Consider the following 20062-nt stretch of genomic DNA (forward strand, 5'->3'; position numbering starts at 1 on the left):
AAGGAGACAGAAATTGCACACTCTGGTTGATTTAAGCTTGTTTAAAGAGACAATGTGATGATCAAGGTGTTCCATTGCCATTGCATCGTGTTAATCATGTTACGTTTATCAGCATTTAAATGATATAAAATGGGTTTTTATTTTGGAATTTTAAGTTAGAAAAACGACAGAATACCATGAACGTATAGACAATTCTTAAAATCAATATTTTACAATGATTACATATTGTTATCATTGATACATTTTATTACTTAACACAAGAAAGATAAACTATTTAAATACTTCCTTGTAATGAAATTTGCAAGTCCTTATTTTCAAAATTCTTTAACGGCCCTTTCGATTCGATTTTAAACTATGAAGGAAATAAAACACATTTTCTCAGTTTATGACAACATTTTAATCTCACGAGACACCAATAATTGATGATTCCAGTGGTAAATCGATTGCATGACAAGATAAACTTCTGTAGGTTTAATGTACTTTGTCGAATATCAAATCCCATTGTTAACATAAAATTGACAATTTATGTTTATTACAGACTACTGGTCTATGCCAACAATGTGTTGTTTTCATTTTCTACAAATCTATTTGTTATATATAGAAGTAAGAAAATATTCTTTATTTTATTTCTGTCACGCTAATAAAACTAACCACTACTTTAAAGTTTGTGTACTCTATGACAGACAAAATTTAAGAATCTATTTGCTGCAAAATATAACACAACAGAAGAGATGGAAAAACAACAGGTTTTTAACATAAGGATTTATAACGTGAAAACAAAATACACGTATGACCAACACAAGAGAATATAATCATTTTGAAAATAATCAAAAGCATTGACACCACTTGATGCCAAAACAGATATTGATACAATACACTATATTTCCAGAACACACGAATAGATAAAAAAAGATAAATTCTGGCCATATCGCATTTTGCATATTATGTCTTAAGAGTAATATGCGACAGGTCAAATAGTATTTTTATAACCTTATACATATTCGTATTAAATATTTCCTTACTATCTTAGTAAATAAAGAGAAGAATTTGATTTTCTTATAATCTTACGACTAAAATAAAATAGTTATGTGTTCGCAATTTTTTTTATAAAACCATGTCGTTTGCCATTTCAGATTAAATTCATGTTTATATATTACAAGTACAATTTTACGCAATGAAGAACTAAGGCAACAAAGTTCTTTTTAATCTTCAAGAATTTAGACAAATGCATCGAATTGTATTTGTTATCATAAAAGTAACAAATTTAACATTATTGACATTAATTATATTGAGTAAAAGATACCATACTCCATTTAACATTAACGATGCACCGTGTTTTATTCATAAAAGTCGTATTTCCTAATTAAAATGCATAATTTACATTTTATAATGGGAAGTTATGCGTGCAATTAACGTAAATATGCGGTTACTGGAATGTCCCTCTTGTAATGCTGGCATCATGTTAATTATCAATACTTCTGTTCATGATTGTCATAATTTAAAACCTATTAAACATACATTATAATGATGGTTCAATGAGAGTAAATAAATGTAATCTACACGAAATCGAAAAAAAGAGGTGCATTACGATGAATTAACCTTTTTCTTCTAAAAACAGTTAATAGGATGCATACTTTTTGAACAAGAAACATTGACCTTCAGGCTGAATGATAAGTTATGGGGCAAATATTTATATAAACTTTCAGTCGGCGATGTGGTATGTAAAATATATACTTTTCTTTAAGTACGTTTTTAAGTGAAATAGTATTGTTTTAAGGATTAATATGATTTTAATTTGCTTCATAAAGATTTGCAACGAAATGTTGTTGTTCTCTTTACATGATTCTGTTATTTTGTGTGAATTTAATGTAATGACAAAGTATATTCCCTCCGGGCAAATTCAGTTTCCTCTTACATTCAGAGAAATTCTGATATTGGTAGATAATGCAAATGCTTATACATGTTCATGAAAATATAATATTTCAGAGTTAAAATTGTTCCCATATAAATCTACAGAGGTAAGGTGAGATTATCTTCTAAATAGTTTTGAATTAGTTTGGTTACTTTTTAACCTAGGATTTAATCTGAACAAAAGATATATAACTGCATTACACATACAACTTTATCAGAGAAAACTTTATTTACTATGGCATGAGATCAAACGTTTGATTTTGTAATGATTACAGGTATATCTATGATGATTGATAATAAGTTATTGAACCAGTTCTTATTCTGTTTACTTTGAAATTGTTGAGTAGAAATTTATTTTTATTATTGTAATGTTAAAGGACAATTTGCATCAATTATTTTTAATAAATACTTTTTTGATTAAACAAACAATTTGTAATACGTGAATTAACAACGATATTTAAATGACAATTTTGCAAATTAAAATTTTATTAAAAAATAATGAAAAAAGGATCATGCTACAAACTAAATACTACTTTATATATCTGAGCATTTTATTTAGACAAAACTTACAAGTACATACTACAAACACTTTTACAATGTTACTCGTCTATCCTGCTTTCTTCGGCACATATCAAGACAGAATGTTCTAAATTGAGCATTACAAAATGAATAAATTATAGGATTTATAGCACTAGATAAAAGGTAGGACCTCAAAAACACGTTATATGTCATATAACTAGTGCCTTCTAATTGACTCAAGAAACCTGAGTAAGTCTGGCGGATAATGGCAATAATATAAAACGGTAGAAAACTAATTATGTATGCACAGGTAATAAGAAACAACATTAAAGTAGACCGTCCGATACGTATCTTCATGTGCATACAATGTCCGTTCATTTTCGTTAACGAATCTTTTAACGTCCCTTTCCTCTTTCTAAATTTCTTTTTACTAGTCCGTGGTCTCTTTTTGCTCGAGCCACCGTTCCGTTGCTCGATGGGAACAGATACAATAGTCTCACATTTTCCGTCACAAGTAGAAACCGTGTCAGCAGCAGAAATTTCATTAAATGAATGACTCAAATTAAGCTGGGGGACTTCCAATTGTTTTAATTCTATACCGTCAGATTTAGTTTCTTTTAAAGACTTCCGTCTTATCTGTGATCTCTTTAATTCGGTTGAATCAGATTCTTGCAGCAGAGTTTCATCTTTACTAGGCGATGAACTTTCTTTTTCAATCATGCTCTTAGCAGCAGCAGTTTCAGCTTTTCGTATCAATCGCATCTTTCGATGTTTACATACTTGTATTCCAACAAAATAATACAAAACTGATAATGTGGTGAATATAGCAACTGTACTTGCCATCTGTAATATGAAAAATATGGTTGGATATATTGATCGGTCATATCTATTTTCTAACAAACATGATTTGCCATTAACATTTCCTAACGGAATAGTTCTTGTTCCATAAAATAGTAAAGACGGCCAAGTTATTGTCAAGGCAATTAATATACAGCCTATGCACATGTATTTTGACCTCTGAGCACTAAATTGAGGTCCATGAGGTCGACAGATCCGTCGAAATCTGTCAATAGCGATTGCTACAAGAATAGCCGCTGACGAGCTATTTAGTATATACGTAGAAAATCGCGTCACCTTACAAAGCCAAGGTTTATCAAGAATTACTGAATATATCATTATGTATATTTCCATTGGTAAAGTTGTCATACAATTGATTAAATCCAGTGCGGTTAAAAACAATATAAACATCCTTGATGTACTCTTCCTCCATTTAAAGAAATAAACATACAACACAATGACGTTCCCTGGTGTTCCAATAAGCATTAAAATAGATGTGTAAATTATTGCCGGTAACTTTGCTTTAAATTCTTTCAAGTTATATTCATATAGAATATTGTTTTCGTCTACATTTTCAGTGATGTTTGTCAAATTCAGTTGAATTAGGTCACGATTTTCTGTCATCAAGTCTCGGTAAGTAAAGCTAGATTCCATGATTCACTACTTTTATCTATAAATACACCGTTTGTTCTGCAATGCTGAAAACTATTCCCAAGATTACCTAGCCTATATGTCGTTTTAATACAACTTGAAAGACATTGCCTCCCTTGATGATTATATTGTGTTCCTGTTTGAGTGCAATATCTATTTTTGATTGTAAACAACCATTAAGTGGAGTTTGTTATAAAACATTTTGCATTCTAACAATTGTAAGTGAATAATTTTCCGTTCCTAAGAGAGGCTGTCAATTACTTTTGTACTTACAACATTGAAGCCTTTTGATAATCCTTTTATATTATAAATAACATCATTTAATCTGTCGTAAATTTCTCTTTGTTGATATATCATCTTAGGAGCACTAATTCATCATAAATTCAGTATGTTGTCTTAATTAAGCATATGCTTATAAATATCATGTTAGCAACTTTTAACTATTTTGTAGGATAATCGAATGTTCATCACTTGTAAGACATCTGCTAATTAAATTAAACGTTATGTTTTTCTTCAATTAGTTGTCCAAAGAATCTCATTAACACTCTTGTTCACCTCTGAAGGCACTTGTTTAGTAAATTTTTTCCTCCGAGCTAGTCTGTGATCTGAAAAGAGATGAAGATATTTTGAAAAGGTGTTCAGCTGACGTAATCTATCATGAAGAAATGGAAATTTCAAGCAGGAGTACACTCATTCATACTATCGGAGTAAAATACAAACGCTACTGTATACCCTTGTTTAAAGTTTAGCATTAGTTTTAATTTTATTTCAATTACCAGTCGGTAGTTATCTAACAAGTATAACTAGATTATGTTCCAGTAAAAACTTGTTTTAACTACAAGAAAATGCAACAAATAAATACACTCTTCATACAAGATTGGAAGTAACAAACTTAAGGCTCATTTCATAGATAAAATAGAAATGTTAAAGAATGTTCAAATGGGGTTCATTAGAAATGTAACAGTCTCGATTTGATTAAGTCTTTTCATGGACTGAAGATATTATAAAGCCAACGTTATTAAGTAAGCTAATGGATGATTCCCAGATACAATCGGCTTTGAAGAACAAGTGAATGAAGCAGGAAAACAAACACATTTTCATTTAAAATTATGCTTGATAACAGAACCAAACATAAATGTTATTATATGTAATATTCATTAAGAACGATTTATTCATATGTATTTCCCATGTATTTGCTGGAAATTAATATGTATGGAGCTGATTACCTAGCTTCTAGCTACTGTATATATTTATTGACTTACATTCCTTGTTTTTTTTAAACTGATATACTTTCAAAATTTTATACTGCCACAAACTATAATGGGTTCTCAAATTTATGCATGTTAAAAGATACAGTGTCGTGTTAAGAAAAGAAAAAAATCGTCTTTATGGTCTGACTATTTTTTTCAGGGGAAACTGTATTATGATACTATAGTATGAATATATTATATTGTTCCTAATCACTTGTTTATATGTCATTTATGATTTTTATGTAAAAAGTCCACAAATATAGATATGATAAAATTAACAAAACAATTGTAGTCTCGTTTAAAACAGTTATATCACTATAAAGAAACAAAACTAATACCGGGGGTATATGAAAAGAGTGTTTGATAAATATTATTGAAATAAGGGCATCACATATTTAAAAAATTACCAAAATATAAAGTGCTATTCTGACATCGTCGCTTAACTTTTACACGTAGTATGTAAATGTGACTATGTAGTGTATTAATGAAAATACTTACAGTACAAAGATATAAAATACAAGCTTAAACTCTGAATGATTTAACTAAAAATAGCTATACGTTAAATTTTATTTCTAAAGCACGATAAAATGTAAACTATTAAATCTATTGAAATCGGCTACATTTTGTGTTTTTGATAAAACAAAATTCACCTGATATTAACACAAGAAAATTTAAACATGGTATAGCAGTTTTGATAATATCTTGCTCTAAAACGTTTTATTATCTTTATTTCTCTTAGATACACCATCATAAAATGAAACTCATCATCGAGTTCACGCTAATTGCATATTTAACATTTTTTTCATTCATGCTTTTTATCTGTTACATGTTTTACTATTTCCCTGTTCCTGTTTTGAATGCGTTATATTTATGATATATATGTTTTACTTTAAACAAAGCTCGGGTAGTTCTTATATTCAAAATCATGATTAAAATATACATATCAAGAAAAACATTTTATTATTTTGCATCATGTTACTCTTTTTCTATACAAAAATAGAATAAATGTCAGTTTCTAAATGCTATTAAAACACAAAACACAAAAAACTCAGCAATCTTTCCATAAGACTAACTTGTATATTGCTACTATAATCGAACAAATGGAAAAAAGGAAAAATAAAATAATTTCTGACAAAAAATAGGAAAAAAAACGAATAATCAAAGATATAAATAATTTTCATAGCAAATATTAAACCCAATCTTTTCCCTTAAAAGAGCTTAAGGGATGAAAATAATATTAAAAAAAATAAACCTTTAATGGATCTTTTTAAAAAATCCCGTATAAACAAAAACAAAATAAATTTTCCACAATATTTAAGCATACCCCTCAGAAAACGCTACACACACACGCTTTTTACTTTTTGCACAAAGTTTTGCCTCCTGATACAGGTTTTTTATAGGTAAGTTTAAACCCATAAAGGGATGTTTTATAGAAAAACGGATTTTACCAAAAGTTGATTTCAAAATTAAAAGGAAGGTATAATTCATAATGAATAGTTCAAATTAAATGTATTTCAAACAATACAAATTATTTATAAGTGTGAAAGAAACCCCAAAACAACAACAATAACATTGGATAGCTTTTAGCTTCTTAAGAAATGTGTCTGTCATCAAGAATGTGTGTTTAGTTTTTAAATGGTCGTAAAGGTTGTTCACAACCTACAGTGTTCCTTGTGTGCAGTTGTTGTTAAAAATAAAAATCGAGTAGGAACACAAGAATTTATCCTTGAATTGGGGTCTTAAAGTTGTTGCTTTTCAATTTGACATGGTGTGTAAATAACAAATGTATAAAGCAACAATAATCATGGAAACAATATTTTTGAACTTTTTTTCAATATAATTCTATTTAAAAAATCAACAAAAAGTGAGTATCTATGTCAAAACATTGATTATTTCTATATACTATGTATACTTAAAAGAAGAATCAAATGTAAAAAATCAAGCAAAACTAAAATTCCGATAGAATATTTTTAACAACAGGTGCAATATAGATGAATCTTTCTAAGAACGTTTTTAATAGATGGATGATAACAAAGATATAAATAAATTAGTTTTTAGAAGATAAAATAAAGGTAACGAACGTGTTTTAAGCATTTTTCCGGCATTAAAATCAACAGATACCATATAATAATTATCTCTGCCTTATATTTAAACATGCTTCACAACTCATGATAAGTTCTGCCTACCTACTTTTATTTGCTTGTACACTATACGGATAGTGTAGGTTAAATATAGCTGATTCTAGCAAAAATGATAAGCGGTATTAAGTTTTTGAAAAAGAAGTATTACTTTGCCTCTTTTCAGTGGATGATAACACTAATTCCTTTCAATACCTAACGTTAATATACCTAAAACAAGTCACACATTGTTTGAGGAACAGCTTCACTGAATGCTTCATTTGCACCTTTAAATAATAAACATTCAGTAATACGAATCAATAAAACATTTCTGAATAATTAAATATACTAACTTCACAATAAACACACGTAAAATAGAATAGTTTTAGGATGATGGACTGCTTCCTACTTTTTCTATGATGTGAGAGTAAGTGATAATAATTTTGACATTAAGGTTTGACGTCAGTGTGAGTGATAATTGTATTGATTTGTTTTGGGAAGTTCGATAACTATTTTGACGTAATAAGGTTAATGAAAGATTTCATTTTGAAGTGTATAACTGGATTCCGTTTTAACAATTATAAACACTAAAATTAACCCATCTTTTTAGAACAGAACAGGAAAGAACGAATCCTTCCTTTCCCCCAAATTATTTTTCAACACAGTATGGGGATCATAACGAAATGTGTATATAAATAGGAATGCATGGTTCCGGTACTAGAGGAATTGCATAATTATCTTTTAAAGTAGTACAACGGTTAGAAACATATCGATAGAATCCTTTCTAAGAAAATGAAAATTAGAGAACAAACAATATTTCGAACACATGTCTTCATCTAAACTATGAAATATCAAGCAGGGGTTGATTTGCTATAATTCAATATACACAATTTTTTGTTAATGTTATCTACATCTCGAACCAATACATATCTACAACTATGTATAGCACGAGATTTCATAACAGGTAAAAAGAGTTGAAAACAATTCTGCACGTGAATGTCGTGCATGGCAGTTATATACCTTACAACGAAAAGGAATGTCATTTATTAATTTTATAATTATTACTATGTGCATACAAAACTAATTATGAAAGGAATGGGATTTAACTTTTCGGACTATGTTGGAAAATACTCTGTATGTGAAATATTAGTGATATCAAATAATAAATTTTATACATAATAGATAATCTATACCTGTATTTATAACAAGTATCTGTTTTATGATTCATTTGTAAAATAATACATTCTATACTAAGAAAATATTTATGAGAAGGAAAACGTACGAGATTAAACGGAAACAAACAATTTAAGGAATGACAAGTATCAAATGAGCTAGTAATTGAAATATGGAGTCATCGAATTTATATAAAAATTTTCATAACGGTGTTTATAAATTACACGAGGCTCATTAAAACATGTTCGTTATTTGACCCTTATAATGATTTGAACGCACATTACATGTCATTCTGTGTATAATGAATTAGTTATGCTAAAAGTAAATTGTTTGTGTGTACGGAACTTGCAAGTCACTCAAAAAAGAAACCAACATTTATAGATGATCGAATGAAGACATTAAACTATTTGTCACAATATAAAATTTAGTCTTTAACTTAAAACGTAAAAGCAATTATTGATACGATTTTTTTTATTGAAAACAAATTACCATTTTAAAAATATTTCAATGGGTAATAATTTAAATCTGCGTTATATATAGTAATGGTTTTAAAGAACTTAATGATCTGCAAAAAATTCAAATCATGGCGATCCGTCTACAGCAATATAAACCAGGGTATATGTAAATACTTAAACACTGTCTAAATTCAGTAAACGCATTATTTACATTTGCGTAAATCATTTAATGATTACAAGTGTTATTTTTGGAAAGAATATATTTAGGATGAACTATGTTCAACCATTCGTGTGTTTATTATTACTGTGAATAATCTATACAAAATATCTTTTCTACCCATGTTGCTTATCCGGCTAGACAAATGGGGGTTATTGCACTTTTCTGGCAAAAATATGTATATATATGCAAATGTACTATGAAATACTATAAAGTTTATTTTGCATATTTATTCCTTACGCCACTGTTTACGCTAAAACATGTTCTTTTTTGATTTGCAATTTCGAAAAGAAGAGCAAAATTTCTCTGACGCCCACGTTACGCCTACATTCTGATTACACTCAAACATGCTAAATTAACTTTATCAAAATCAGACAACTACATCTTATTCTCTTATGATATATTATACCGATATAAGAAAAGTTATAACTGTTTAATAAGTAGAAAATAAGCTGTTTATTGAAAGGATAATAAATTATTATTAAAACTTATCAATTAAAAATTATCCATTTGAAAAACAGATGAGTTACGAGTACCTTAACGCACCTTAAACGTCATTTGTTCAGATAACATATACCACATTCCTGCTTGCATAAGTACAGATCATTTATCTTAAATATTTAAGATACTTTCGATAGATATTTTACCACTTGTTTTGATAATTTACAATGAAAATGATATATTATTTTTAAAAACATTTTTATCACATGCCAAAATTGAGATTTAAAATAATTGATTCTGGGATTGAATAATTTCCTAAGATAATATTTAATATTAATGCACGCACAATGTCAACATGTTTGTTTCATTTGTACAAATACCTGACAAAATGCTTAAAATTGCATACTTTCCTGCTGTACGAAATATCAAAACGAATATAAAAATCAAAATCAAAATAAGATTAATGCCACACTTAACCGTTAATGGTTTTGACCTGCCTTAGAATAAGAATTACCCGTTCAAAATCTACCAACACTATAGAGCATGTTCAGACTACACACAAAAGGTAGTAAGTTGATACCATTTGCAATTACAACACAGTTCCTGCCATACTCCGATAATATTTTTAAGCGGAAACACAAATGTATGTCAATGTGATATCATAGTACTATATTTTATAAAATGAGGTATTATCTTTTTAAACATTATTTAATTCTATCTATTTTTAAAAAGGTACAACATGTTTGAAATAACGTATGTCTAAGATAACTGGCAAAACGTGATTTATAAAATATTATCAGTTCCCGAAATATCTTTTATGACAATACATCGCGTCAAAACGATACGAAATATCATGAAAACGTAAAAATAATTTTATTATTTCTGTAACAAAAACAACTTTGTTTACTTACAATAAATTTTCATTTTCATGATGAAAAGTAAAAACAGCCATTTCGGAAAAAGTCATTTCACATTAGAAATTCATGTTATATGAGGAGTGATATTTATCACAAATGTAATAATATATGTTAACATATATGTTAACTAAGAAACTCTAACATGAAATATATCATTCAGAAGAACTATCAGCTAAAAGCATCAGGAAATACGCATACCAACTTCATGGTTAACTTTATACATTTTTATATACTTCAAAATATATCTTGAATTAACAGGTGCTCTTAATCAAGGCAATAACTGTTCAATATTACACCGTTTTCGTAGATTTTATCAAAATCGAAAAAAAGGTACTTATACACAAGTTAAATCCCTACCATATAAAGGACTGGTGAAGCACATAATGACAAATGATAACAGAACCCATATTTATTAATTTAAAATACTTTCAAGTAAGTAAAATATAATAACTACAGTTATATAACTAAATACTGTTTAAAAAAATGAAAAGATTCAACAACTATATCAACAACAAAAACAACAATAAAATAAAAAGACAACAACAACAAACAATCATAGGAGTTAAAACTGAGCCTTTTTAATGAATAATAGATTATTCACCTCAATAATGGTGTGTATAGAATATATGATTAATTCATTTCAATAATGTTGTGTATAGAATACTTGAATAATTCACCTCAATAATGTAGGGTATAGAATACATGAATAATTCATCTCAATAATGAACATTTATTTTATTGATATGCGTATTACATTGCTAGCATTAAATGCCGTTTACCAACTCACAGTAAACTCTTATCAACATGTATTTTGTACAACGTGTGTCTAAACGGTTTTACATTTTGAGGAGTTTTAGTAGTAGCTTGAAGCTGTATGGCATACTAGCACAGTGCAAAAAGATTATATAAATAGAAATGAGATAAATACATGGAGATTTAGTTCTTCGTATAGGAAGATTATATATCTGTTTTCTTGGAATATAAGTCAAATTTAATTTGGCGATTGACACCTACGAAAGGTAATATGTTATGATAAATCCATGGTAGAAGATGCTTATACTGACAATATACTTATAATTCACACGATGAAAATAGTATAAATGACGAACAATAAATTTATAATGATAAAATGTAACAAAAGAAAAGTCATGTCTTACATAGTATTAACATAATTAATTTTTAATTGTATCTTACACAATATTTCAGCGTTTTTATATGTATGTATATCTATTTACCTCAGATAAGTAAAATGTGTTATATATTTTGTAATCAAATAATTATAACAGCCCGTTTCTCAATTTTTATACAAAAAAATTCACATAAACAGGGAAAGAATTGACATAAGTTTTGCCCAAATCAGTCTTGCTATGTTGTAAACTATAAACACTTATTTGTATATGTAAAATTGACCGAATATAAATAAAGTTAAAGTATATTCTACACAGAAATCGGCATTATGGCAGATGTTTTATATACGAACTTCCACCTAAATGTTCTTAATGAGGAAAGTTTGATTTGTGCTGTTATGAAACGTATAAACAAATATCATTAACATATAAACATGTTTATAGTTATAAATAAATCAACCCAGACATACAGATCTGTTCCATTTACAAGATGAGATCAATTCTGCTCACAGAAATATGCTTGTTTATAAAGAGCTTTAAAGTTAGCAAATTAATACTTTGGTTTGCTAAGTCAATACTACAACATACTTCATAAACATATACAATAAACACTTTCTTAAATTCAAAATCAACGTAAAACCACAAAACATTTTTTAATTGATTTAAGTCTTGGAAAAAATATTTCTACCTAGCTTGTAACAGATTGGTAATACAAACAAATGATCTTCAATAAGGCACGAATGCTTTTACTTTGTGTATATAATGTAGTATTACAAAGTCAATGTATATGAAACAGATTATGAAACCAAGTAGCATTACATTAGCTGTTGCTAGATAAGATGATGTACATCAATAACAATATTTGCGTTAATAAAGCAAGCATGCTAAAACAGACTCAGTTAAGTTACAGGCGAGTAAAAGTTACCATAGCAGTCAACATTCAAAAAATATTAAAGTTCATTCGCAAAACACGTTAATCCGAAGAAGGGAGTTTGTACACTTAATTAGTTATTGAAAATTAAAATGAATGTCAGAATTTTTCCCGCGGTCCTGTATTCTGACTGTACTCTAACATGTCTTCAACCTCAAACCTATCCGATACTTACTGCAAATATCTAAATGATTAAAGATGTTTTTAACGTCAAGTTATTCTAAGTTTATTAATAAAGTTCGTAATTTTAAACAAAATACTATCTGAAATAAAAACAAATATCAAAAATTACAAATCTATATTTAACGTGCTTTTTAAGACCTTATGAAGTCACGTCACAATCGCAAACTTTATTTTTAAGATTATGTTATTCTTTACCATAAACTTTCAGTACTTATTCAATTAAGCAAAAAGTATATTGTTATACCATTTGAAGTCCCATCATATACCTTGTCTTGTTCCAACGATAGTATGCTATGCATACAAATATACCGTCAGTACACTATAAAATGACGAAATCGTACAGGTAAGAGCATGCTCTGTTTTTTATCAATAAATTGATACATAAAATTACACATTTACAAAATCTAGCTAATAAATATCTGTTGTTTTTTAAATGGTGTAACGCAAAGAGATATCCCTGGGAAATTATTGAACCAATTATTTCTGCAAATTATTGGACAGAAACGCTTAAAATACATTATTAAAAGATCACGAAGTTTAATATGATCATAGTAAGTACAGGCTACTGTCCCTAGCACAGACACGTTAAATTAATTTACGCTAAAACACATACTCGTTCCTTTCAAAGTAGCAATATATTTACTTGTATTGCACACAATATGGAGTTAAATATTAAGCATGTTATGAAATCCAATACTATCCACAAGTTGTTGATAGATAATCGAAGAGCCGCCAATACTACCGTTATTTATTCAATCAAAACAACCAGGGGTGTCGAGTTTTAGATGAGTTATATTTTCATTCATAAATATATAAACAGTTAGTCCATAACAAAATTAAGTTACTTTGCAAAAAATTAAATCAATCAAATTACATACAGAAACACTTTAATAGGCATTTAAAATTGAGAGAAATGTCTAAATTCTCCTGATGCCTTACTGACTAATTTACGATGCTTAAACAAAAAATCATGCTTAAAATATTCTGACACATTATCATATTAATACATCATTAAATAATATCATGTTTAATGGCAAGTTATTTTCTTACGACAATATAAAATAAGGAATCGATAACGCTTAGTATAAACAGCACCAAACATTCGTATGCCATATTAAGTCACACAAAGATCATAACTATCTTGTTTTCAAAAGATATATGCCAAGTAATTATCGATAACAAATTGTATCAAGAATTCTCTTTTCAAAAGAACTCCTTACAACGTCAGTCAAACGAATATTTTATTTTGATAAAATTCGTTCTTTAGAACTCAAGATAATGTTCGTTATAGATTTGCCTCGCCTAGTTTGAAATAATAATAATATGAATTCTTTTGCATCTTTTATGCATCTTTTATGCCTTTGTTAGGAACATTCATTGCAAAAATGATATTATTTATTATATCGATCACAAAATTCTTTTTGAATTAGATAACAAGCAATAAAGATATAATTATTACCTAGAAAGGCACTCCATAATCCAGGTATAATCCAGTAAGAATGAAGAGGCAATTGCAATTTTATCAGACACTTGCTGTTGTTATTTGGAAACAGTTTGCTACATAGTTAAAATCATCGTGTTTTATCAGAAACACGATAACGTGCTATGAAAGCATACCTAAGCTGCAAGTAGATTAGATAGGATGCATGGAAGAGCAAAATGAACTTTACAGGTTTATATCTTCTTAGGACACATAAATGGGCCTTTTGCCATTTTTATTTATTCTAGGATCCATTGTTTAACTAAATAGAATCAACATTAAGAAAAATATTGCCAATATGATAGCTACAATGCGTGGTTTGATGATAATCATTGATGAATGTGTGTTAAATACCTTTCGAGTCTGACAGTAATCAATAAAGTGTCACCTTCTCATGACCATTCAATCAGCCAATCATGGCCGTTTTTGCGTTTTTGAAAGTGGATCAATTTTGCATTTAAAACTAGTAGGGAAACAAAAATGGACAATTTCAAGATATTACAATATTTGCGGAAGACGGAATTGGCGGCTTAATGTTTTTAGATACACTTATAAACCAAAGAATATTTGAATCTAATGTAACGCTGAAGAAATATTTGAATTATCTTCTTGTGTTTTTCTTAAGCAAAATTATGAATTGTCTGATTTCAGCGATTGTGATGATGATGATCAGACTTTTATGTTTGCCATGCTGCCTGATCTGTAAGATTTTGCTTAAGTTGTATGGATTATGTATACGTTTTAAGGAAGAAATGAAAAAAAAACACATTCAAAAGTTTAAGCAAATTCGCTATATTTTAACAGTTAAGTGGCACGAATTCGTTAATATAAGCAACAGAGTTATTGAACGTCATGTGTAAAGTAATTTAAACATTATAAGGCTTTATAGTCTCATTCAAATGAATTAATTGCAGAAGTTAATATAAATGTTTGGAAAAATGTTCCTGAAAAAAAGAGAATATTTCATTCTGTAAATTTAAACCCCAGAGCTATGGAAACTGAGACTAGCATTCATTGGTTCAGTATCAAACATGTATAAAGTTTAAATGTATATATATAGTGTTTCAGACGTATAACACTATGTTTGAAATTTGTCAAGTCTAAATATTGTCAACTAATGTCTCAACACAGAAACAAATTAAAATAGTGTGCATAATCTCTATATTTCATTCTGTCAATGTTCTAAGTTTTATCAAACAATTAATTATCCCATAAATTTGTGGAAGGACAGACGGAAAACAGACGTTGGTAAACAGAACTGGTAGAGGACTAAAAGGTCAACGTTAACTTTTGATAAAAGATGATAAAATTAACAACGGTGAATGTTCAGCAATAATTTAATTTTTCACTCGAACGAAATATTTATAAAATATAAAAAAGTTGAATAAAGATGTATGTAGATAACATATATTCTATTTTAGTTACTGCAAACTGAGTGCTGATATGCTGTTCCAGACATAGAGTTTGACGAGCATGTTTGTATTAAAAAAAATGCTTTCTAAAATGCTTTGAAGAATTTGATTGTTTTAACATCAGAATATTTGAGTAGTTATCAACAAAAGAATATAACTTGATATTGAACTACTGATGTTTAAAACACAGTTTACATAAATAGAAAGCTGTTCAACTTTGATGCCAGGTATTTTAAAAATGAACATGAAAAGTTTGCAACAAATATCGGGTACCTTACCAAATGCACGTTGGAGTTATTCAATTTGTTAATATAAGATGTCAATCAATTATCTCCTCTAAGATGCTTTATATCTATTTTTCTATTATACTTCATTGACTAGCAAAACTTTGTGCATGTCGTTTTAAAAGCATCTTTACAAATTTCCACAGTGCACAACATTTGAAAGATAAAAATATATTTTATGACATAACATGCATAAACATTGTTTCATTCGTCCTGCAAAATGGCGCATGACTTTTCCCTAGATATCCGAGATAAGAATGTTTGATGATTATTATTGGCTTCCGTTGATATAATGCCGCTTTGCGAAATCACTTTCTCAATTTATCAAATGAAGTCACAGATAAGTTAGAACATATGTCTCGGGAAATAATTAACACTTTTTACTTTCCCAAGTAACATTATGTTAAAACACAAAAGAGAAAGGTTATCATCAGAAAACGAATCAATTTTATGTCGATCAAAGAAACCAATGAAGAGTTGTTTTGTTTTACCATAAGATTTTTTTTGAAATTCCAGACAATTACAGAACCCATTAAACAAAACAAGTAATCAAAGTGCTGCTAAATTACTACATATGTGTCGCCTGTATATGCGCTAAAACTTGACTTAGAAATGACAATATAAAGAAAATGATAAAATAATTAAAAGTGTAATCTTGACTACTGTTTACAGTAAAGTGCTGGTAAACACATTTGTATATTTCAAACTGCACATATCTAACATTTTCCTTACTCTACTTTCATAAAGTTTGGCAGGTAATAAGTTTAAAAGTTTAAAAAGGGATCTTGTCTGTTCATGTGTTAAATATAAATCTAAAATATAGGTCGAGATTGATTTCAGGCTTTCGATTTCTTCAGTGATATATGTGTATGTATGGATCTTTGCTTAGTAGATCTAAAAAAAATAAAAACAAAAATACACAATGATCGTTGAACTATCAAGATCAAAGATTAAATATAAAACTGTCATTATACAAAGGAATGTGTATCTTAACACCATACTTTTATACAGAATGCCTTTCAGCATTGAAAAACCTCATTTGCTCTTTGATGAAAATCTCATTAAGAAAGATTACTTTGAAGAATTTATTTAGTATATTCCGTTATTTAAATTATATAATTAGAAATATTTCGTTGACAGGTACAATGATATATAGCTTAAGTTATAAGAAATAAATGAAGGATTTCTTGAAAATAAATATCAATTTAAGTTATTTTAAACAAAATAACGATATGTCTTAAAACAGAAATAAATCATAATGATGTTTAAATAAAAGAACACAAAAGAACATACAATACACCATCATTAGGGTAAATATAGATAAAACAAGCGATGTTTTATCTTACTTACTGTAAATCGTTGTTTTTTTGCAATATAATTGTCTTATAATTATATTTATCTGATGATGTCAGAAAAAAATATTAAACTATCTTCTTGTGATCGGTTAAGAAAAAACATTAACAAAACCAATTTGTACAAAAGTGCAAAAAATAATTTAAGTGAGTATATGGAGTTTTTACTTAGAATTAATCGACGTTTTACTATATATTTCTAGTACAATGTTGGATATTATAAAATAAAGTAATATTTGCACCGAACTAGAATACAAAAATGAAATGTTTACATTTATCAAACGAGAAAACCTGTAAACAGTAATAAAAACATACACTCAGAAATAAGTTGAAAATAGTTATTTTTCTATTCCTGGCGGGATTTAAGTTTTAAGCGTTTGAACTTTTTACTTTTTTAAGTCTCTATAATTATTCCGCAAAACGCAGTGACCGAATGATGAAAATATTTTCAAGTTATAGGTTCAGACCCACATCAAAAGATATAAGGTTTGTCAAGTCCCGTCATGTTAAAAAGCATTGTGCTTTAGGATTCTTCTATTCATCCTCTTTTGAAATACATATATAACTGCCAGATTGTTTTTGCTGTCATTAAGCTGGAATCTTATTTAGAAACAGATTGCATGTAAACATAAAACCTATAGGAACTGCGCAATAAGTAAACACTGAAAGCCTCTTCAATAAACAATTAATCAGATTAAGGTTTCAAACAACAAGTTAATTGAACAACACTTGTTACATAAACATAATGTTTAATGTTAAGCAAATCATCATATATTTAAATTGATAATGAATTAAAATAAACTAAATAATGCAGATTTTCAATAATCTAAATTTCAGCGCTAACATTATGATACATTTTGAAATGAGTTTCAGTGTATTAAACGAAAGCTACGTTAACGGGTAAGTGACTGGCTGAATTCTAACATCAGTGAATTGCTATGAATGTCAACAGGACACATAATGTGCGAAACATGGTACGGTATCGAAAATAATCGAGAGTATAGCAAACCAAACCCGGGCCTGTAAGGAAGCTATCCAGCTAGCTTATTTACGTCTGTGGTTCTGCTCGATGCCCATTTCTGCCTGCAATGATGCACGAAGGGGCACCTGAGGTCTTCTTCCACCAATTAAGCCAGCAATATAACATTTACAGTTTTGGTGCTATATCAATTTCTAATATGAATAACAACGTGAAACTATGGTTTATACATCAATTAATAGATAGATTAGATTTGAATGTGTTAAGTTAATTCACATATAAGATGTTTGTTATGTTCTTTTTCATGCAGAAAGTAATCAAACAGTTTTAAGTAAACCAAAAATAAAATCAACGTGAACCCATCGTTTTATATGGTGGCTGATTTGTGTCATTCGTGTTTTCGCCCATTGACCCCACCAGGCAAAAAGTCGAGAATTAACAAGTTAAAACGGCGGGGTCGCGGGTCGAAAGCACGCTAATTAGCGGGGGCGCGCGGTGAAGTTTTATTTATTAAACTTCGCCCGCACCTGCAATAATAAGCATGATTTCGTCCTGCGACCCCGCCGTTTTAATTCTTAAAAACTTTTTTGCGGGGGCCAAACAAACCCGGGGGGGGGGGGGTTTTAAATTATTAAAAAAAAAAATTTGGGGTTTTTCTTTCCCCCCTTTTATTTTTTAAAAAAGGGCCCCCGAGAATTTTTTTTAAATTTTGACCCCCCCGTTAATTTTATTTTTCGACCCCCCCCTTTTTTTCAAAAATTTGTAGGTTTAAACCCTTTTTTTTTTTTTTGGGGGGGGGGGGGAAAAAGAAATGGAAAAAAACCCCTTTTTAAAATAAATTTTAAAAAATTTATTTAAAGGGGAAAAGGGGAATTAAAATTTAATCAAAAAACTTCAAAAAAAAAACTTTTAAAATTAAAAAAAAAAAACAAAAAAATTAATTGGAATTAAGGTTTACTTTTTCAAAACTAAAATTTAAAAAAATAAAATGGGGGGGTTTAAGTTAAGATCCCCAATACCTCCCAATGGTTCAAAAAAAACTTTCTTTTTATACCCCTTTTTTAAAACAAAAAAAACCCGGTGTTTTTTAAATTTAAAAAAATTTTTAAATGATTTTTAAAGGGGGGGGTTTTTTGAAAATTTTTTAAAATTTAAAAAAAAAAATTTTTTTAAAAAGGGAAAAATACAAAATTTTTTTCCCTTTCATGAAATAAGTTTTATTAAAAAAAAAATTTTATTTAAAATAAAAAAAAATTAATTCAAAATTTTGCATGTTTAAAAACCAAAACTACATTTGGGGGAAGCTATTTTTTTACAAAAAACATTAAATAATTTTTTTATTTAAAAATTTTTTAAAAAATTTTTTGAGCAAAATTTTTTAAAAAAAAACCCATTTGAATTTTTAATAAATTCATTTGATAAAAATTTTATTTTAATTTTTTGTATTAGAAAATATATAGATATTATAAAAAATGGGAAAAAAAAAAGGGGGTTTGATTTTTAAACCCAATCCCCCCTGGAATTTCAAAATTGTTTTTAATTTTAAAAAAAAAAGGAATTTCACAAAGACCTAAACAATTCAGGGAAATTTGACCATGTAATGTAAAATTTTTAAAAAAAGCAAAAGTTTTGGGGGAAAATTTTTAAATTTTTTAAAAATTGGTTTAAATTTAAAAAATTAATAATCTCGGGAATTTTCCAAAAAACCCAAAAATTTTTAAAGGCCCCCAAAACTTATTTTAAAATTTTAAAGTTGATAATGTAAATGTTTAAAACCCTCAAAAAATTAATTTGAAAATTAAACAAGTGGTAAAAAATATAACGAA

The 20062-nt window shown here is 28.3% G+C and overlaps 1 protein-coding gene across 1 annotated transcript; it reads right to left on the reverse strand.

The window, feature by feature from the left end:
• Positions 1–480: 480 nt before the first annotated feature.
• LOC132739669 (muscarinic acetylcholine receptor M4-like) lies at positions 481–14335 on the reverse strand. The gene is made up of 2 exons (XM_060727429.1): positions 14189–14335; positions 481–4523 (listed from the first exon to the last, which is right to left on the reverse strand). The coding sequence occupies exon 2, from the start codon at positions 3919–3921 to the stop codon at positions 2503–2505; it is 1419 nt and encodes a 472-aa protein (XP_060583412.1). The 5' UTR covers positions 3922–4523; positions 14189–14335; the 3' UTR covers positions 481–2502.
• Between the last annotated feature and the right edge of the window lie 5727 nt (positions 14336–20062).

This window comes from Ruditapes philippinarum, unplaced genomic scaffold (genome assembly GCF_026571515.1).
Source record: "Ruditapes philippinarum isolate M1 unplaced genomic scaffold, ASM2657151v2 ctg6811_1_1_1_1, whole genome shotgun sequence".
Taxonomy (NCBI): Eukaryota; Metazoa; Mollusca; class Bivalvia; order Venerida; family Veneridae; genus Ruditapes; species Ruditapes philippinarum.

Excerpts from the sequence above, each read along its gene's own strand:
- LOC132739669 (XM_060727429.1), bottom strand. The coding sequence starts at position 3,921 with ATGGAATCTAGCTTTACTTACCGAGACTTGATGACAGAAAATCGTGAC.